General features: G+C 37.6%; 4 protein-coding genes across 5 annotated transcripts; 1 reads left to right on the forward strand and 3 right to left on the reverse strand.

Moving 5' to 3' along the window:
* The first annotated feature begins 548 nt into the window (after positions 1 to 548).
* Positions 549 to 5,110, forward strand: eif4ebp3l (eukaryotic translation initiation factor 4E binding protein 3, like). Its single transcript, XM_042738064.1, has 3 exons — positions 549 to 882; positions 3,612 to 3,785; positions 4,534 to 5,110. The coding sequence occupies exons 1-3, from the start codon at positions 750 to 752 to the stop codon at positions 4,563 to 4,565; spliced, it is 339 nt and encodes a 112-aa protein (XP_042593998.1). The 5' UTR covers positions 549 to 749; the 3' UTR covers positions 4,566 to 5,110.
* Positions 5,111 to 6,012: 902 nt separating this feature from the next.
* Positions 6,013 to 10,076, reverse strand: LOC109102209 (heterogeneous nuclear ribonucleoprotein A/B-like). Of its 2 annotated transcripts, XM_042738059.1 has the most exons (9): positions 9,916 to 10,076; positions 9,441 to 9,686; positions 8,931 to 9,099; positions 8,692 to 8,850; positions 8,259 to 8,414; positions 8,062 to 8,149; positions 7,158 to 7,322; positions 6,970 to 7,055; positions 6,013 to 6,708 (listed from the first exon to the last, which is right to left on the reverse strand). In XM_042738059.1, exons 2-8 carry the CDS (start codon positions 9,656 to 9,658, stop codon positions 6,985 to 6,987), a joined length of 1,026 nt encoding a protein of 341 aa, XP_042593993.1. In that variant the 5' UTR covers positions 9,659 to 9,686; positions 9,916 to 10,076; the 3' UTR covers positions 6,013 to 6,708; positions 6,970 to 6,984. The 2 variants fall into 2 exon arrangements, with proteins under 2 accessions (XP_042593993.1, XP_042593994.1); XM_042738060.1 differs by lacking the exon at positions 6,970 to 7,055.
* Positions 10,077 to 10,618: 542 nt separating this feature from the next.
* On the reverse strand, positions 10,619 to 13,213 carry LOC109102224 (nucleoside diphosphate kinase homolog 5-like). The gene is made up of 5 exons (XM_042738063.1): positions 12,737 to 13,213; positions 12,068 to 12,273; positions 11,615 to 11,715; positions 11,415 to 11,533; positions 10,619 to 10,834 (listed from the first exon to the last, which is right to left on the reverse strand). The coding sequence occupies exons 1-5, from the start codon at positions 12,866 to 12,868 to the stop codon at positions 10,748 to 10,750; spliced, it is 645 nt and encodes a 214-aa protein (XP_042593997.1). The 5' UTR covers positions 12,869 to 13,213; the 3' UTR covers positions 10,619 to 10,747.
* Positions 13,214 to 13,219: 6 nt separating this feature from the next.
* Positions 13,220 to 17,128, reverse strand: LOC109102716 (guanine nucleotide-binding protein subunit beta-2-like 1). Its single transcript, XM_042738062.1, has 8 exons — positions 16,847 to 17,128; positions 16,404 to 16,575; positions 15,516 to 15,663; positions 14,651 to 14,746; positions 14,293 to 14,403; positions 13,924 to 14,064; positions 13,575 to 13,685; positions 13,220 to 13,328 (listed from the first exon to the last, which is right to left on the reverse strand). Exons 1-8 carry the CDS (start codon positions 16,953 to 16,955, stop codon positions 13,263 to 13,265), a joined length of 954 nt encoding a protein of 317 aa, XP_042593996.1. The 5' UTR covers positions 16,956 to 17,128; the 3' UTR covers positions 13,220 to 13,262.
* Between the last annotated feature and the right edge of the window lie 2,824 nt (positions 17,129 to 19,952).

Below are 19,952 nucleotides of genomic sequence, written 5' to 3' on the forward strand. Positions count from 1 at the left end.
GGGTTGGCAAACATAATTTTCATTAATGTTAACCTTTGATAACCATTTGTTGAAACAGGTTTTTTATTTAAATGTCGTAGGCTATCCTATAATTCTGGAAGTTTGTTTGTTTGTTGACAAACAAACAAATAAATAAATAAACAATGCTTTGGTAATTTAGAATTATGACTCAAAAAGTCGAAATTATGACATAGCATCTTTTAATCGCACCTTTTTATTTATGACTAATATTAATATTTCATATATTTTACCCAGTATCTCATAATTTCTATTTTTATCTTATACCTTTTTATCTCATATATGTTTAATGTCATAATTATTATTATAACTAACGAAGTATTTGTTTATTTATTTATTTATTACTTCCATAGATACATATATTTTTGTCGTGGAAATATAAATCCTTGGCAGGAGTTTTTTAAAAAACGAATCAACTTCCCTGAAAGATCTGGCAACCCTGCATGTTACGCCGCCTGTTTTTGTTGTTGCTCGAGTGTCGTTTATCACATGATGCGAGTCACGTAGTCTGAGCTGCTGTTAAATACCCCGCACCCAGCCCTCAGCAGCTCCACCACCGCGGACAGACAGCTTCTCTCAGCGAGCACCACGAGACCAGCGCTGTCTGCAGCACGCTAAAAATATCTTCGCCGTTTTTATGTTGTTGAAACTTTGAGCTAAGTTTCTTCCTAACCAAACACTTCATATAGACGAGTGTTCAGAGCCCTTACATACAGCGCGTTTCAGCCACGATGTCCGCCAACACGCAGCAGAGCAAGAGCTGCCCCATTCCCACGCGTGTCCTGCACCTCAAAGACTGGTCCCAGCTCCCAGACTGCTACAGTCAGACCCCTGGAGGAACACTCTTCTCCACCACACCAGGGGGTAAGACTGGGCTTAGTGCCTGTACAGTTAGTGTACATGTATTTACAGGGATATAAAAGATTCTTCTTTGCTCTCGGCTCTCCCAGTATCATATGTTTGTTGGTTTTAGGTGAGTTTTGTGCACTTGTGAGTTTGTGAGACCAACTTAAACCAGCTAACACCATGTTGTCCAGCCGAGACCAACAAACCATCTTGGTCTAGTTTAGGCTGGGTTTCCTTTCAGCAGTGTGTGTAAAATTGTTGGAGAGACACGTTGCCATCCCCTACTTTACACATTAAAAAATAGATAGATAGATAGATAGATAGATAGATAGATAGATATTGTGTACATCCAAATTAAGCAACAGAGCAAGCAGATGTTAAGATGATTACAAATTAAATAATAATAAAAAAAAATTCCCCTTAAGCATTATTTTTGTCCTGTAAATCTTTTATATTTTTGCATGAGGATGATTGTGATTTTTAACCACTGAATCTCATTTCAAACTGGTTGAACTAATGGTGTTACAACGCACCACTCACCATGTGTTGAGCTGCACAATCTCAACTATTTTAAGTGATATGAAAGTCTGTTGCAATACTTTTTAACCTTGCTATATTGGTTGACTTGCAATAAGACACTATTATTTATTTAATTATTTATTATGCATGCATTTATGCATTAAGCCAGAGTATGGGCATGCATTTTAATAAAGTACATTAAAACTAAAACCTCTGTTCGTTTTAATAGATTGTAATGATCTGAGATGTAGTGTGCATTCCTGTTGCTACACAAACGTTTGTTTTGAACAACAAGTTAATCATTTAAGGCAGACCGTCTGTAGCAAGATAGCACAACTGCCGTGCTTGTTGTGTTACAATGTCTGGTTATCTGATTTGCGACTTGCATGTCCCATATGATACTAGGCACTGAGTTAATCTAATCTTGTGAAAAACAAATGCTTGACCCCTTTTCTTAATGGGCAGGACCCTCCACCCCACATGTTTCTCAATCTCCTTTGTCCCTCACTAGAATATCTTTGGCATGTGGCTGTAACTGTAACACATGCAAAGGAGGAGGAGGCAATTCTTAGAAACACCCCTCCTCCTTCACAGCTGCTGTGGATTTCAGGAATAACAGAACTCTATGTGCTCGGGAAAATGGGTTCATTGGGGCCACTGTATCATGGATGGTTCCCTCAGGGTGGAAGCAAAATATCAGATCAGAGGCATGTACATATATATATATATATGAGAGAGAGAGTAAATCCCTAAAACAGTTAATCTCAGTAAACCTTATACAAACAAAATACAGAAACAAATAAAATGCTTAATGGTCCATTTAAGATGTTTGGCATTGTGTTAATACATAATATACATAACAAATAATTCATACATAATATCCCCTGGTTTCACAAACAAGGCTTAAGCCTATAGTCCCAGACTAAGTCTGAGCTGTTTCAACTGAAAGAAACTTGCACTTAGTGATCTTAAAATATATCAGTTGTTTTGTCTCTAGATGTACACAAGCAATGTTTTTTATAAGGCACATTTATAAAAAAAAAATACTTAAATGTTCTAATTGAACTATGGCCTAATCCTGGTTTAGTTTAAGCCCCGTCTGTGAAACCAGGCCTATATATAACAAATACTTAAAAAAAAAAGTTGTAAAAATGTTAAAGTTGTATTAAATAAATACAAATTTGTAAGAGTTGTGCTTAAATGTCATGAACATAATGTCACAATCACTCCCAAAATGAAAATTAAACAATAATAATAATCCAATAATAGGTTTCTCTTTTTTATAACAAAATATATTTGGGGGGTGGGGGTAGTTGTACTGTTTCTTTAAATAACCACAATGTCACCGTTTGCAAAAATTGCACACTTGTGCTTTATTTAATTGTCTTGCAATTTAAAAACTTCCACTATCTTGAATTCTATAAAGCTGAAGAGCAATCAGGAAGCAAAACATGCTGAACAAAGTCCTGCTGAAACCGTTGGGTTGGTCTCTCTGCATTCCTCTGAGCAGAGCAACTCACAGTTGAGACCACTGTTCGTCCAACCCCTGTCACCAGCTCCGTCCACACCCTCCCCCTCCCCCTCTCTCAGCCCTCTTTTGTCCAGAACACACTGAACTAAATGGCAAAAGATTGCATAACATGTTTTTCAGCCACTGGTAGGACTGTTGGGTACAGTATAGCTTCAGCTACAACAGAGATGGAACTACGTTTAGCACATGATAGCAGTCAGAACAAACCTAACCGGGGCTAGTTAAGCTCCACAAGTTTTTTTCACAACATGTTCATCTGCTACATCGTGGTGCCCTCATGTCTCGGCTCTGCTTGCTCACGTGCAGATGTGCTCAAATTTCCTAGAACTAAAATGGGAGGTGCTGAGTCCTGCAATTCAGTTCACCCCGTTTTTCATTGTGGGAGCTTGAGTGCTTCTTTTCACATGCAAAATCTCAAACATTTCAGTCTTTGTTTACAGTCTGATAGCGTGGACGTGTTGAGTGGCACATCAAGTTCCTTGCTATCTTTCTTTTGTTTTGTAGATTAGAATTTCTGTTTAAGAAATCCTCTTCAGTCACATTTTATTGTCTGTTTTTTGAGTGCTAAAACATATGGCTGGAATCCTAAGTTGTTGTTTTTTATCTTTCTTGCACGTTGTACCCTGCAGCCTAGAATGTAAATGTTTTTTTAGCTGTCTGATTGGTCGCTGTAATATACGTTCTATCCCTCCTCCAGGAACTCGGATCATTTATGACAGAAAGTTCCTCCTGGACTGCAGGAACTCTCCCATTGCTCGGACCCCACCCTGTTGTTTGCCCCAGATTCCTGGAGTGACCGTTCCTTCACACCATCCAGTGTCCAAACTGCAGAAACTCAAAGAGGAGACGGAGGAGGAGAAGGATCTGGCAGGTAAAATTGCTGTCTGTTCCAGAAAAAAAAAAAGGAAAACCTGTTCTGCAGTAAAATTTCCAGGAAACTTTAAGCCCTCAGGTTTCTCCTGAAACAAATTATTTTTGTGTATCCTGTCTGGTCTTTTTTTGTTTTGCAATTCTGAGTTTATATTTCACAACTGATTTATTTTTTTTATTTTTTTCAGAATTGCGAGACTCAGAACTGTGATATAAACTTGAAACTGAGGGGAAAAAAAAATTAATTATGAGAAGTTGCAATTACATTTTTAGCAAGATGTAATCTAGGAATTCAGAGAAATAAAGCCAGAGTCACAGGATATAAACTCACAATTACAAGGAAAAGCCATTGTGAGATAGAAGTCCCAGTTTCAGAATTGCGATATATAAACTCAGAATTAAAATAGAGATATAAAGTCAGAATTCCAAGACAAACTCAAAATTGCTAGGTAAAAGTTTGAGCTGCAAGAAAAAAAAGTTGCAATTACATAAAAAAAAAACAGAATTGTGAGATGCTTTTCTCTGAATTCTGAGTTTACAAGATATAAACTATCTATTGCAAGGAAAAAGTTATAATTGTGAAATAAACGTCAAACAATTGCAAGATTGAACCTCCAAATTCAGACAAAGTCAGAATTGAAAGAAAATTGTGAGATAGTCACAATTGTTTTTTTGTTGTGGGAACGGGCTTCCATAGAATATCTCAAAGAAACTCTAATCAATCTCTTTTTTTTTTTCTTTTCTTTTAGCTGATGACAACCAGTTTGAAATGGACATTTGAGTCTTTCATCTACCTCCTGTGGAGCATTCTATTATATCTGTCGGGATGTTGCTGCTTACCCCACGATCAGCGGACATTACATATTCACCAGATTACAGGGCTTTTTAATGAGCTAAACACCCAAAGGGTATCTTATTCTTTTGTTTAAAAGTATTTGTTAGGTGTTTACCAAAAGAAGAAAAAAACACGATTCTTTGACAAGTGGCAGTGTTTTAATGTTCTTTAATGTACATATGGTACTTTCTACTTTTTATTTTTATTATTTTAAGAAAATGCAGCATCATGTGGGAGCTGGGCAAAACCATGGCAAAATCTCTCATTTCTGAGCTTTATATCTCTGCAGACATTGTTGATTGTTTAATGGTGAAGATGGATTATATGCCAAATGACTGTCTATTGCATAAGTTTGGTGTTTCACCTGAAATAGCACATCAGAACATAAATGTACACCATTGTGTGCCCTCAGGGTTTTCCTGGTGTTTCATTTGCCTGGATTTCCTCAGGTTTTATTATTTTGAATGAAATAAAAAAATGAGAAAAACAAATAGTTATCATTTGATTTGTTAAAGTTTATTTGGAAAATGCATTTCAAAATTTGCATAACACCGCTACAAAAACCATGGGAACTTCCCTCTACTGCTGAAGGCATGTGACTTCTGTACACTAGATTTACAGAAGGAATTGTCTGAGTTTGCAAGGCACCAAAATTTGTGAGCTTAAATTTTAAGTTGTGGTTCTGTAAAAATTAAATGAGACATTATGTGCTACTTACTTTTGTGGAAAAGGCAATACAGCATTTAATGAAATATACATGTCATTATGTGTCTGTCACCAATTGTTCTACTTAAAAAAAAAAAAAAAAAAGGTTAAACAGTAGTGTGTGCTCTATATACAGTATCTATAGGTTAAGCTGGTTGGCATGGCCTCTGCTGGTAGATGCTCATGCCACTTAAAACTCACTCCAAATCCACTGCATATCATCTCAAGGGAAAAACATTTAGAAATGACAACTGTCAAAAGTCTGCCGTTGCGTTAAATGGAATTAAGTTCTTAAAGCAGAAGTGAAAGATGCAGATGCATGTGCTGTCGTAACTTTTCTCTTTATATAATAAGTTTGGAACAAGATGCTTTATTCATGCATATCCATCTAAGCTGTGTTTCAAAACAAATTATTACCATCAGCTTTAGACACAAACTGGCCTAGTTTAACCTGTGGCCTATTCTTTTATACCTCCAGCTGCCTCTATAAAATAATCCTAACTGTACACACCTAACCTCACAACCTAGTTTTCACTTTCGATTTGTACAATAATAATGTTCAATCTTTCCAGCACGTCTTTTAGTCATTCTAAATTCTAGTCAAATAGTGACTAATAGTCAAACTAGGGTTTGTTGGTTCAGAAAGACAATTATGAAAATTGAAAGCAAAAGACTTAGACAATAAACATCTTAAAAATCAAGTTTATTTCTTGACATTTGTCCAAGACACTGGAGGAATGTGTATCCAGTGTTTCGAGAAAGAATCTTGTTACAGATACCTGTGTATGTTTTGAGGTATAGTTGAATCACTATTAAAGCCACTCTTAAATATCTAACAAGACGGGAGGAAATCTCCCTAAAAGCAGTAGAGAGGGGGAAAAAAAAATAAAAAATAAAGGGTAGTCACCAAGACTGGCCACTAACAGATTTCAATGGACAAGCTTACAATCGGAAGGAAATCCCTTTTTATCTCACCTTGAAGCCATGCAACTTTGCAACACAGAGCACAGGTGACGGGAAAAAAAAAAGAATCTAGAAGCACTAAAGAAAAATTAACAAACTGCTTATTTTGAAAACTCTGAGCCTAGATGTGGTAGACACAGCCATGATGTAAAATACAACCTCACAATAACATTAGATTCAAAAAGGTACCAAAAAGTACAGTAAAAAAATAACACTTCCATCTCTGGAAATGTAAAAAGGACACAACGAAAAAAAAAAAAAAATATAAAACAAATGTGAGAAGTGACATTTGCGCCCCCCAATTCCTTATGTTTTCTGTACAAAATGAAGCAGAAGTCCAGATTCCGCCAACTTCCAAAAGTAAAAGACCCCAATGTTCACTGTGACCAGACCGCTGGCTCCTGCTCGGTAGCTTTACGACCTTTAAACAGAGAAAACACAGAGATTTAGCCGAGTGAATCCATGTAAACTGTTAACATTTGAAAATAAATGAGGTGAAGAGATGGGGGGGCCTATCATGATCTACTGCTACAACCCTACTGGACCACAAAAACCCACCCCCAACTGGATCACTCTGTCTGCCTTATAGTCGGGCTTGATAAATGGAGATGAATTGGTAATGGAGCAACACAACCAAATTAACCTTACCACGAGTGGTGGGTAAAAAAATTAAAATTCATACCTGCACTACACATGATCAGTATGGCTTGTAGCTACCCTGGTGAGCCCCACGTCTTGGAGTTTTTCCATAGCTTGTATTGCCCTGGTCTAGGGGGGTAAGAGAAGAGCAGAGAAAGGAACTTGAGTCCCTTGCATTCACAAGAACCTGACGGGGGCAGGGGGGAAACCCCAAGGGCAATCAGTGCTTACTGTAGTCATATCCGCCGCCGTAGCCATAGTATCCACCCGAGTAATCATAGTTGCCGTAGCCTCCGTATCCACCATAACCTTGCTGGCCGCCGTACCCATAACCTTGGTTCCCGTAGCCTTGATTCCAGTAGTTATTGTAGCCCTGATTCCAGTTCTGACCCTGGCCTATAAAACCAAACCAAACCATTTTTAAACATCACGGCACAGTAATGTGCTGATATCTGTAAGCAACCAGTAAAACCATAAAGCGACTGGTCTCTACTCAAGCTTTGTGGGGCATTAGAACGGATTTAGATGAATCAGATCTGAGATCAACTAAAGCTTTTAAGATAAGATTACATCTGAAGACTTGTACGCAAGAGGAATTAGAGTAAAATACCTGCATGAGAGCAATAAAAAATTCTGACAAGACTTATTACAAATTTCAAATTCAATGAAGTTATCAGAAACTCAGATTCATCAGTATGTTTAAACCAGCCTCAGTCATAAACACAATCTGCTGTAGAGCTACTTATAGCAGAACAGAACTTGTTCCATAACTGCAGTAACTTTACAGTCACTGAACTGTCTTGGCTAACTGAATACGGTCTTTTTAGAGCTGAATTTTGTTTTCATCATATTTGAAGTTCCCAGCATTGATTATCTTCTTGTTTATTACCATTAAGTGGTTTTGAAACAATTTGCAAGGTATGAAGCTCTATATAAATAAGTGAGTTGCCTCAGTTGACTCAACACCTTTCAATACATACAGACACACAAGGGTGACTCAGTTGTTTTTCTAACACATATCTCTGTACATGAGCGTGCAGTCATCATCTATGTAAACTCTGCACAGACTAATGCAGCCGACAGTTTGAGTGGCGGGTGAGAGTCCAACAGGAGCGAAGCATGCAGCGGTACTAACCTCCACGCCCCCTTCCTCTTCCTCCAAAACGACCTCCATACTGCTGCTGCTGGTACACTTCTTTTGGCTGTGCAATCTTAATCTCGCACTGGGAAAAAAAAAGAAAATAATAAAATGAGTGCTTGAAATCATAACAGTAGAATATTTGTCACACCTATCAGTGAATTCAAGCTAAACTTCACACTGGTAACACTCACAAGGCCTTCTTTTCCAGTTGTGTCCTTGGTTCCACTGACGTTGTGATATTTCTTTTCTACAACTTTCTTGACAGGCTCTTCTTCCTTGAAGGTAATGAAGACAAACCCTCTCCTCTTATTTGTCTTTGGATCCATTGGAAGTTCAATAGTCTCAATCTGCAGTGGCAAAAATCATCATGTTAAGAAGTGTGTACAAAAAAATAAATAAATGGCCAAACCTACAAACATCTATTAACAATAAAAGCCAGAAAAAACAAAAACTATGCACAGAAAATGTGCAAAGATCAAACTAGAAACTTTACATGGCCAACATACAGTAATTACATTATAATTACACAAACAAGCCAATGCATTTTTTCCAAGATTTGTTAAGCCTGCTTAAAACAATTGAAAAAAAAAAAAATTTAAAAATCTATAAGGAATTATTCAGTACCTCGCCAAAGGCACCAAAATACTCGCGGATCCTCTCTTCTGTAGTTTCGGGGTTCAGCCCGCCGACAAAGATCTTCTTAACGGGCTCTTTCTTCATGGCCATTGCCTTCTTGGGGTCGATCTGTCGTCCATCCAGTCTGTGCTCTTTTTGTGCTAAAACCTGTGCAAAGAGAACCGACGATTTAGCTTACCATCGGAGAAACACAAGACTTCTGGCTTTTTATAAGCACTAAAACTTACCTTGTCTACACTGGCTGGCTCTTTAAAAAGAATAAACCCAAATCCCCTTGATCGCCCGGTGTTGGGGTCCATTTTGATGGTGCAGTCCGTCACCTCTCCAAATTTAGAGAAGTAATCTTTAAGATCCTTTTTACTAGTGTCCCAGCTGAGCCCTCCAACGAACATTTTCCTGAGGAAACGAAGCAGAAGATCCAGAGTGAGACCAGGAGGGGGCGTGGTAGCACAGATTTCATAAATGTCCCCATTTCTTGCATTTAAAACCTCCACGTTCTACTAATAAACTGAAATAACTCCAACACACCACAGATATATTAATGAAGCACACACAAATACAAAAACGTTCGCTTAAGGACACAATTAAGAGGCTCAATAGTGCATTTTAAAACCCCTCTCCGTGTTCAATTCACCGTTGTGCCCATCCCCCTTCAAAGACACATGGCGCCAACAAAGACGGGAAGGAACAAAGGATTTTACGTCCCAACATTTAGCACAATTATGCCTTTAACGTACCCTGCATCTTCCTCTCCTTTGCTGGCATCAATTTGCCCCCCGTCCGATGAGCCGTTTTGCGGGTCTTCCTCGTCCCCGGCCGTGTCTTCGGCCCCGGCGTCCCCCTGCGCCGCGGCCTGCGCCTCCCCGTCGCCCTCCTCGTACTGCCCGGCTCCGTTCAGATCGTCCTCGTGGCCGTTTTCTGAGGTTTCCATATACTGCTGCTCGGCGTCTGACATGGTGGTAGTTTAATGTGAAAACCTAAAACTGCAGCGAATGTGAAATGGTTACGAAAGGAAGCGCCTTATGTAATGCATATCAACCACCATTTTGAAGAGCGGCGCTTGCATTCTCATACGCAACAAGAATGTAAACATATCGTACTCCTACATCATAAATACACAGCGTTACTGAGCTATAATTTAATATAAGTGTTAACGCAACTAATACGTACACGAAGGCTAACAAATTCACAATTTACACGTAAATACTTTACCGTAAAAGCAGCAAGTGAAAACTCTTCGTGGAATGCTTTCCGCGGTGTGGGCCCTTCCTTATTGCGCCGACAAGCGGTTGGTTTTATATTACTGGATGAAAGATAAAGGAAGTTTAATAAGGGCGCCTTTGATTGGGTGGCTTTGAACGCCTATCATTCTAATAGCCAAACAAACGTGTCGCTTGCACGTCACAGAAACCCTCCCCCAAACGCGCTTCTTCTGAACCTTCGTGTCGAGTGGGGGAAGATCGCTTTTTGTTCTTGTTTGGTTTATAAACGTGTCGTTGACCACTTTTAAATAAAATAAAAAAGTATGTATTTTTTTTTTAGAAGGGAGCTATAAAGCAGATATCGCAAGAAACAGGCGTTTGAATTTGGATTTTTTTCCTGTTTAGTCAAAATAGTAACAGGAAGAAGGTTACAGATGCATTTGCAATAGGCCTTTTAATTATTTTCATTCTTACGTTTTTTTTTTTGTTAGATCAGTTAATCGTCTTAATGTACTTAGTTCTCCACTTTCAAAACTGTTAGTGAATCAAATATTTGTTTATCACTACCAGAAAGGTTTTTTATTATTTTATTTGATGTTGAATAATGCTAAATATTTCTACTGTTACAGTAATTAGTGACAGGATTAGGATACTGTAAATTTGAAATTTTATCTTAACACATTAACACATTTAGATAGCACAATAAAAAGGGCTAAGACAAAATTGCAAAACTTTACTTTATAAAACAGTTCGAATGATATGAGAGAAAACGTCCAAAATGGAGCAATACAGTATCTTCTTGTTGGTAAATTCTTCTTGCTTGAGGAAAGAAAAACAAAAGATCACACTGCTGCCTCCTCTACTACTGTTCCATCAGATATTTTGGGCTTATTAGGGTTATTCTTCATCAACCAGTCTGCAAGCCATGTCTGTAAATAAAAAATAACAGTACAAAAATAGCATATCAATATACAATAGTCAACATTTGAAGTGGATCAAAACCTTTCATCAAAGTTGTCCTAAAACCTAAATGTGCTATTGTCTTAGGACAACTTTGATGAACATTTTTGATCCACCTCAATTGTTGACTACTGTATTATGAAATCCATTAAATGGCCATTTTTTATATATCAAATTATATATATATATATATATTGACAGCTGTGGGATTAATTTATGGGGACAATTTTTTTTTTGGCATCCCATTTCTACTAAAAAGATCAAGATCAAATTAATTAATCAATTAAGATCAAAACCAAGACAGTGTGATCTTATCTGATTTCAGAGTCCTTTTTTTCTTTTTGAGAAACCCATTTTCATGATTTGATCCAATAGTCAAAATCCAGTCGAATTTCCTTTGAACAACTGTCTCAAAAGACCGGAAACTGGTCGAACAATTAAAAAATTTTTTTTTCAAAATTACAATTCTGTCATTATTTATTTGCCCTCAAGAAATTCCAAATCTTTCGGAATGACTTTTAAATACTTTTAATCAATAGATACACTTACAAAAGGGTCCAGTGGCTTTTTCTTGCTCAGCTCTGTCAGTCCGGTGAGAAGTGTTGGGCTGACGTACCTGCTCAAGTAATCTTTGGCAGCATCTCCCATAGGAATAGGTTCAATCACAGCTGGAACAGATGACAAAGACCAAAAGTACGCTTTCATATCCTGTTCACTGAACTCATCTGGACAAGGTTAGATTTACTCACAGTTGGGAAACATGAACCTGATCTCCCTCTCAGCAGCAGAGAAGGATTCGCTGCCATGCACCGCATTCCGCAGGTCACACGTGCCGAACCTCGCTCTCAGACTGATGGTGGCATTCACAGCGATCATGTGTGCCCAGAGGTGTATTTTCCCGAAAGAGGAAAGAAATATGACTGTCAGCCTACATATATTACAGCATGCATAATAAATATAGCTTTGTTGCAATGACAAATGAGCTATGTGATTGATTTAGGCATTGCAATGAACACTGGTTTTGTAAGTTATTATCCTGAAGTGCAACAAAAGCATCTTATTTATTTTGCCAGGAATTTAAAAGGCACAGTTATTGGTGCACTGTGATAGTTCTCCCTTCAATACTTGAAAAGAAGTAACTTAATAACTTTATTATTAAACCACCTGCACAGACAGAAGATTCTTTCAGTGACACTCATTACCAGTCAGGATGTGTCTCTCTAGCTTTTATGCTGCTGACTGGTCCCATTATGGCTTTCCAGGTGGCAATAGCCTGGTGTCGGGCCAGTGCTAGAGCAACAACCGGTCCGGAGCTCATGAAGGCAGTCAGATGGGGAAAATGCAGCTTCCCATAATGCTCAGCGTAGAAATCACTGCATTGCTCTGGACTCAGCTGAAGCCTTCTTTTCTGGTAAATGAGAAAAACAAAATGAGAACGATGCAAATCTCATTCTTAAACTAAAGCACTGGCTACAAATATGAACTATTAGCTCATATGGAGGCAATGACACGAAAAGCACTAGCGTTAGAAGGGAGGAAATGGAAAAAATGACAGCAAAAATATTTATCATATGGAGGCAATGACACGAAAAGCACTAGCATTACCATGTTTTAAACACTGTCCAGATTAGTACAGGCTAGAAGGGAGGAAATAGAAAAAGTGATGGCATAGATTTCTGTAGTTTTAATACATTTCATCAGCCTAATGGCATCAGACACCACGTGACTGTCTTGTGCTTACAAAATGACCAGAATCAGGGATTGTGTCAATTCAGCATGTAAATAATTCATCTTATGCGTCTTGCAAAATTTTTCTTTTAGATTAAAAATAAAAAACACCGTGCCACGTCACGTGTCTGATCGATACGTACCTGAAGAACTGTAAAGCCAGATTGAAGAATAACGTCCTCGATTTCATCAGTTTTGTGGATGGCATCAGGTTTAATTAAAGCCAGCGTTCTCTCCACGAAGATACGAGGTTTTTGAGGACTGTCGCACTCCATGACTTTTAAACAACTAGTGCTACGCTGTTTTTCTGCAGTTACTGGACTTTCACAATTACATTTAAAGTTGATTGAACAGCCAAGGCAACATTTCCCAAATTATAGTGTAAAAAGTTTTTACCAGAATGGAAGTACAATTATTGGTTTCTTACAACATTAAAATAGTTTATTTAATTCAGGCTTCATGCCGCGTTCTCAACCTTGAGTTCGGTTTGTTGACCTTGTTGCTAGGCAACAGTCGAATAAATTAAATCCACAGTTGCGCCATCTAGCGGCTATTCAAACCAAGGTTGCATTTCTGTTGTACTTTATTTAAAGGCAGAGAAATTGAAGTAATCACAAAGTCAACTGTAACTTTTTAAAAGACTTTTTATTTAGACATTAGAAAAGGCGTCTATCTGGTTCCAATGGTCACCTGCCACACTCTGATCAGGTTGTCAGTGTAGCCAGCAAAGAGAGTCTGTGATGAGAAAAGAGGCAGGAATTATAATCATGCATCGCTTTAGAAACACTTGCTACTGATTTAAAATCATATATAATGCCCCCTCATATTTGCAGGACTGTCACCATAAGGTTTCAGATGTTATAAGTGATTGGGAATAATCAACGGGAGCAGCTGATCCAGCCAAATTTGCAGACTAATGAAATGCAAGGAATATTTCAGGAGCTCATTCCAGGCAGAAAGGGCTGCTGTAAATAAACCCACCTGTCCATCAGCAGACCAGGCCAGAGAAGTGCACTGAGGCGGCTCAGCCTTGCTGTTGGTGGTGATGATGTCCTGCTTCAGCTCATCAACAATGATCTTGCCCTCCAGATCCTGTCGAGAGAAAACCGTCAGCTTTGCAACAGCAATATGATATTATACCCACTCGGGCCAACAGTTCTCAGAAACAGCCTCTTTATCATCATAGAGTTACAGAAGGCATTGAACTTTCATCACTGATTTCTGTGCTCCAATATAAACAGTTATTGTTAAAATAAGGATATCTTTGCATTTGAAAAACCTTGCATATGGAGTGTATATGAACGAGATGGGTTCATGTACATAAACTCACCCAGATCTTGATGCTAGGTCCAGTGGCGGCACACAGCCAGTAGCGGTTGGGGCTGAAGCAAAGGGCGTTGATGTTGTCACCACCGTCCAGGGTGTAAAGGTGCTTGCCCTCGTTCAGGTCCCACAGCATGGCTTGTCCATCCTGTAATAAGAACAAACCGTAAATACAGATAGGGAAGTTAAAAATGAATTCTGCAAACTCTCAATGTTTTTTTTTCACCAGTGTTTTTTGTGTTCAGAAACAGCCTCTTTTATAATCACATGGATTCAGATGGCATTAAGGTTTCATCATCTTTACCCAGTCATCTCAAAACTCTAACCTGTTCACTGACTGCATTAGTAAAAACCAGAAAAAAAGTGACACGAGTACCTTTCCACCAGAGGCACACAGAGATCCATCAGGAGACACGGTCACTGTGTTCAGGTATCCAGTGTGGCCAATGTGGTTGGTCTTCAGCTTGCAGTTAGCAAGATTCCATACCTGTAACAAACGCACAACTTAAACTATCTGCATTAGCAAATATTCAGTCAATCCATGCAAGTTGCTCTGATTAAGTTGTTCACTTTGTTGGTCTCAATCCGTTACCCATCATAATTGCAGGACTTGTCATCAGAGCCCAAGAGCTCAGATAATATGAATGTGGATTTGTTTAATCACAGGGTAAAGTTATTACAAAAACACAGAGTGACTATTCTAGTTTACGTTAAGGTACAGACAAAGGTCTCACCTTGACCGTTTTGTCCCACCCGCAGGACACAATGATGGGGTTGCTGCTGTTGGGAGAGAAACGCACACAGGACACCCATTCAGTGTGGCTGTCATCCTGAAGACAAATCAGAATAAACGGTTTCAGAACAGCACAAACTAATCATAAACCTAAACATCGGGGTATCTGTAGAATTTTTAATATTAAAGCCTTTATGACATGCACAAATTAAATACAGCATGCACATGCAGTACAAACCAATACAACCTCCAAATGAAAAATGCATCTGAGATTCTTTCACTTTAACAGACACACATTTACATGCTAACCAAGTTTATTTTTATTCTTTATGCACATTGAAACTGAGAAATAATATGAGTTAATAGCAATAGTTAAAGGCAGTTTTATGTCATTGAAGTACTATATTAATATTTTGAATGTATTAAAATAAGTATTCCAGTTAATGTTTATTTCAAGCAACAATTACGTTTTATTTTTGTTAACATTAATAACCCTCCTTAGTGGTTAATCAATATTGGATTTTGCTGATATGATATTTTTAAAAAAATGTTTTTTTTTTTTTTACTTTGAAACATGCAGCGCTTCCATTTAAGCACCTTTTGTACTTTAACAATCACATTAGGCCATATCAATATTCCAGTGCACACATTTAAAACCTCTTAAAATGACAAGATTTGTTATTCCATATTTATGAAGACTTAATGACCTTAAATTGAATCAGACTGAATTTAAGACTAATATGATTTTCCAGGACCCTAAGGAAAACCCTGATGAAATTTCCCCGTTTATGTCAAAGACTACGTCCACTTACAACCTCTCCATAAAGTGAGCACTAAACTCCTATAAAGAGCATCTAGAGGCCTACCTGGATGGTGTACTTGCAGACTCCCAGGGTGTTCCACAGCTTGATGGTCTTGTCTCTGGATCCAGACACGATCTGACGGTTGTCAGCAGAGAAAGCCACGCTCAGAACATCCTTGGTGTGTCCAACAAAACGGCGGGTTGTAGTGCCACTGAGTGAGAAAAACAGACAAATTCATTCGACTCCCTTCTTTATTATTATTCTGACTATAAAGTTGGTATTACTTAAGTTTATCACCATAACAGGCTATATCACAAACAAGATAAATACACATACTTCAAAACTCTAAAGACTACATTTTGTATAAACATAACTACTCGTGCTTACTTGTAAAAGTTTTTCTGCATCCATCTTGTGGAAGTCTTTCAAAGTTTATTTTTAATTGTGGTCTCATGACAAAAATCGGGCAGACCAAAAAATGTTCACACAGTCAGGTTATACAGACAATATTTACATTTTGGTGGTTCTTTGCCCTTCAACAAATACTATAAAGCTATATGATAAGCGGGGGGGAAACGTAATAGAACAAAATGTTCTCCTAAATAATATTTAGACATTCATAATATTAATTTTTCACATTATAGACATGGCCTTTATACAAGACACTATATATATCACTTAAATCTTAAGATGGGGGTCCCTCGCACAAAGATGATGTCATCTATCCATCTGGCATCTAGGATGATCTGACCCATATTTGGGGGTCTGTGGCATCTAACAGGTTGAAAACTCCCGACATACACGAGCACATTCACTGGGCTTCTAAGAGCTCTAAGTTCAGAAACAGCCTCTTTATCATCACAGTGAAACAGACGGCATTTGAGTTTCATCACCACTTCAAATCCAATGGAACGGATTTTTAATGACGGCCCTGTCCCTCCAAATACTCACGTTGTCAGGTCCCACAGGCGCAGGGTGCCATCCCAGGAGCCAGACAGGGCGAACTGACCATCAGACGAGATCACAACATCACTCACAAAGTGGGAATGGCCCTTCAGAGCACGCTGCGGGATGCCATAGCTGGTCTCATCACGGGTCAGCTTCCACATGATGATGGTCTTGTCTGCAAGGTGGACAACAGAAGGTTAGCTGACAGTTCTGTATTCATTAGCACTGTAATTTTGAAAGCTGAAGGTGTCCCGCACACTAGACAGGTTCACAGGTTACTACCATTCATCAATGCTGCATTATAAACATCTATTTAACCAAAAACGAGGTCTCGATAGTGAAAAATATCAGTTTTATACATTACAGCTGAATGGACTTATTATTCAGTTTAAGTTTAAGAGCTCGTGATATTCGCTGGGCTCCAGCGCGGCCCTGAGGACACTTACCCCGGGACGCGGACAGAATCATGTCGGGAAACTGGGGTGTGGTGGCGATTTGGGTCACCCATCCACTATGGCCCTTGAGGGTCCCCCTTACTGTCATCTGCTCGGTCATTTTGGCGCAGGATATAATCACCTATAAAGGTGGATGGACTTGGATTTTGTCGGAGGGCCGAGTCCCCCTATATCTCTCACACTGTGGCAAGAGGAAAAGGAAGAAGCACAGCGGAAGTAAAACTCTTGAGGGTGAACCGTCTTCTTCAGTCCGCGTTCTCGTGTGAGATACCTCACGTGGACAGTTTACTGCCATCTAGTGTGTAGATTACAGACAACTTCAAACAACTTTTTTGTAAGCTCTCATATTTTAATGTTAATAAATTCGTATGTGTTTTGGTGTATTATTCATTATGTTTTTATCTGCTATCTGTTTTGCTCCCTGTTTTTTTAACTTGTGTTCCCCTGAGGGGTTGTCTCGTAGATATGTCTGTATAGTTTATACATGTATACAAATCTATGGGATGTCTTACCCAAGACTAGAGGGACTTACATTGTTGAATGTTCCCTGTGTGTTGTACAGTCATAAAAATAGCATGTTTGCAATGAGTGCATAAGGTGCAAGTTGCTAAAATGATGTAAAGTTGTTGTAGAGTATAGGCTCAAGTGGTTATTTATTTGTATTTTTTTTTACATTATTATGTGCAAGGTTGGGCAAAGATACATCAAATTGTATTTTGAAATAAAATACCAAATACCTTAATTTTAAGTGTATCAAAATAAACTACAAAATACAGCAGCCACACCATATATCAAAATAAACTACTGTATTTTTGTATTTAAAAAAAATACTTTTACAAGGGAGCATGAAATTTCTTCACAAACCTTCCATCAGTTGGACTATTTGATCAATCCTTTTACCATTACACTGAATTGTTGTCCTAATTTAGTTACCAGGTGTTTGGTAACGAAGGATCTATACTTTGCATCAGCAACACTGACTCAATGACAAATGGCAAATGTATTCATAGCAACTAGTTTCTAACTAATTAATCATTTGACTGTTAATCATAAATATAATAATATATTATGTGTCAGGCAGTCATTCATGCATTGGTATGCAAACTCATGATCCTACTAAACAGATACTGCAGCAATCAAATATTTATTTATCAATCATTGGACACCTATTTGGAAGTTGAAAACAAACATTTTAGCATTTCAACAATTATTAAATGATCAATATGTTTTGATTTTAAATGTAGCCAGAAACTTAATCAGAAAGAAGCAACAGAACTTTTAAGGAGTATTAACCCAACTCCAACCACTGAATCTATTGAGAGCCAGTATGGAGGACACACACATTAATAGTGTAATAACAAATCTGGTCAAACTGTGGAGTAGGCACCAATTAGAGGCCACATTTTTATGATGTCATCATGTAGACATTTTCCAGTATTTTAAAACTACAAAAATACAAAACACTCAAGTATTTCGATACAAAATATGAAGCCATTTTCATCAACTCTATCAAATACAAATGACAAAATCCTATTTTATATCTGAAAAATGTATTTGAAAAACATGCATCATAAATACTGCCCATCCCTGAATATATGCATATTAACATTAGAAACACCAAGATAAATATACAGTGAACCAGTAAACAAATGACAACTGGTTAAATTACAAAAACAATACAATAAAAAATATAATTATTATTTTTTTTTGCTTGTTATAGTTTAAAAATATAGACTGCTCAAAACAGCCTACCATCCTTGAAAAATTAATAAAATGTTAATATATTAATATACATATAAAAATATTAATATATATAATATAATAATTTTATTGATATATGAGTGAAGTGTTGGTTAAATGTTCATCAAATTTCAGGGGGGATGGTGTGGTCAATTTCTTTGTTTGGGGGGGGGGGGGGTTATAACATTTGTCTAAAAAGGTTTTTATTTAATGAAAAATTAGCCTTACTATTTTTATTACTATTTGTAACCTTACTATACAAACTATTATTATTTTAAGCTATTTTTCTTAAATGGAGGAATTTGGGTCAATACTGCTAATTAATAGTTTGCTGAATGTGTTTTTGTGCTGGCACCTTGGCTGATTTACGACTGTCATGGATAGAGAAAGATGACAATAAAACCGCCAGTAGGTGTCAGCAAGTCCCTGTTTTAATTAATGATTTATTGAATCATTCAAATCAAACGATTCTTAAAAAACAAACGAAACAATTAAAAAGAAAACAAAAAAACTGGCTCACTAACCACTTTCTCATATGATTCATTCAAAACAGATTCATTCAAGGAATGAGACACCGTGTTGCTCTACACTGTTGTATAAAATTATTAGCGTATTTATGTGCTAATATTCAGAAAAGTACATTGCTTGTGCAATGTATATAAAAACATAAAAAACTCATACATGGGTATTTGTTCTTTCATTGCGTGACTTATAAGGGCATTCTAACTGCATTCTAATGGGCTTCATCTCGCAGTGAATAGTTTTGGACTCTCTTGTTTTTGTTTGTTTTTTGCAAAGTCGTGACATATAAGTTAATGTCAGCTCTACTATCGTCTCTCAGTCCCTCACAGTCACACACACAGCACAATGACATTATGTCAGCGGAATATACAGGTGCTGGTCATATAATTAGAATATCTTCAAAAAGTTTATTTATTTCACTAATTCCATTCAAAAAGTGAAACTTGTATATTATATTCATTCATTACACACAGACTGATATATTTCAAATGATGTTTATTTATTTTAATTTTGATGATTATAACTGACAACTAAGGAAAATCCCAAATTCAGTATCTCAGAAAATTAGAATATTGTGAAAAGGTTCAATATTGAAGACACCTGGTGCCACACTCTAATCAGCTAATTAACTCTGCAAAGGCCTTTAAATGGTCTCTCAGACTGGTTCTGTAGGCTACACAATCATGGGGAAGACTGCTGACTTGACAGTTGTCCAAAAGACGACCATTGACACCTTGCACAACGAGGGTAAGACACAAAAGGTCATTGCAAAAGAGGCTGTTCACAGAGCTCTGTGTCCAAGCACATTAAAAGAGAGGCGAAGGGAAGGAAAAGA

The sequence above is a fragment of the Cyprinus carpio genome, chromosome B14 (genome assembly GCF_018340385.1).
Source record: "Cyprinus carpio isolate SPL01 chromosome B14, ASM1834038v1, whole genome shotgun sequence".
Taxonomy (NCBI): Eukaryota; Metazoa; Chordata; class Actinopteri; order Cypriniformes; family Cyprinidae; genus Cyprinus; species Cyprinus carpio.

Bases quoted from the DNA above. Each gene is read 5' to 3' on its own strand.
- LOC109102209 (XM_042738059.1), bottom strand. From the start codon at position 9,658: ATGTCAGACGCCGAGCAGCAGTATATGGAAACCTCAGAAAACGGCCAC. The intron at 8,851-8,930 runs GTAAGTTTTAGT...CTCTTTGCACAG, and splicing joins AGCCAGCCAGTGTAGACAAG to GTTTTAGCACAAAAAGAGCA. The intron at 8,150-8,258 runs GTGAGTGTTACC...TTTTTTTCCCAG, and splicing joins CAACTGGAAAAGAAGGCCTT to TGCGAGATTAAGATTGCACA.
- eif4ebp3l (XM_042738064.1), top strand. From the start codon at position 750: ATGTCCGCCAACACGCAGCAGAGCAAGAGCTGCCCCATTCCCACGCGT. The intron at 883-3,611 runs GTAAGACTGGGC...TCCCTCCTCCAG, and splicing joins CTTCTCCACCACACCAGGGG to GAACTCGGATCATTTATGAC. The intron at 3,786-4,533 runs GTAAAATTGCTG...CTTTTCTTTTAG, and splicing joins GGAGGAGAAGGATCTGGCAG to CTGATGACAACCAGTTTGAA.
- LOC109102224 (XM_042738063.1), bottom strand. From the start codon at position 12,868: ATGGAGTGCGACAGTCCTCAAAAACCTCGTATCTTCGTGGAGAGAACG. The intron at 11,716-12,067 runs GTAATGAGTGTC...TGCCACCATCAG, and splicing joins AGAGAGACACATCCTGACTG to TCTGAGAGCGAGGTTCGGCA. The intron at 10,835-11,414 runs GTAAGTGTATCT...TTTTATTTACAG, and splicing joins AAAAGCCACTGGACCCTTTT to ACATGGCTTGCAGACTGGTT.
- LOC109102716 (XM_042738062.1), bottom strand. From the start codon at position 16,955: ATGACCGAGCAGATGACAGTAAGGGGGACCCTCAAGGGCCATAGTGGA. The intron at 14,747-15,515 runs GTAGGCCTCTAG...ATTTGTCTTCAG, and splicing joins TCTGCAAGTACACCATCCAG to GATGACAGCCACACTGAATG. The intron at 14,404-14,650 runs GTGAGACCTTTG...CGTTTGTTACAG, and splicing joins GGTGGGACAAAACGGTCAAG to GTATGGAATCTTGCTAACTG.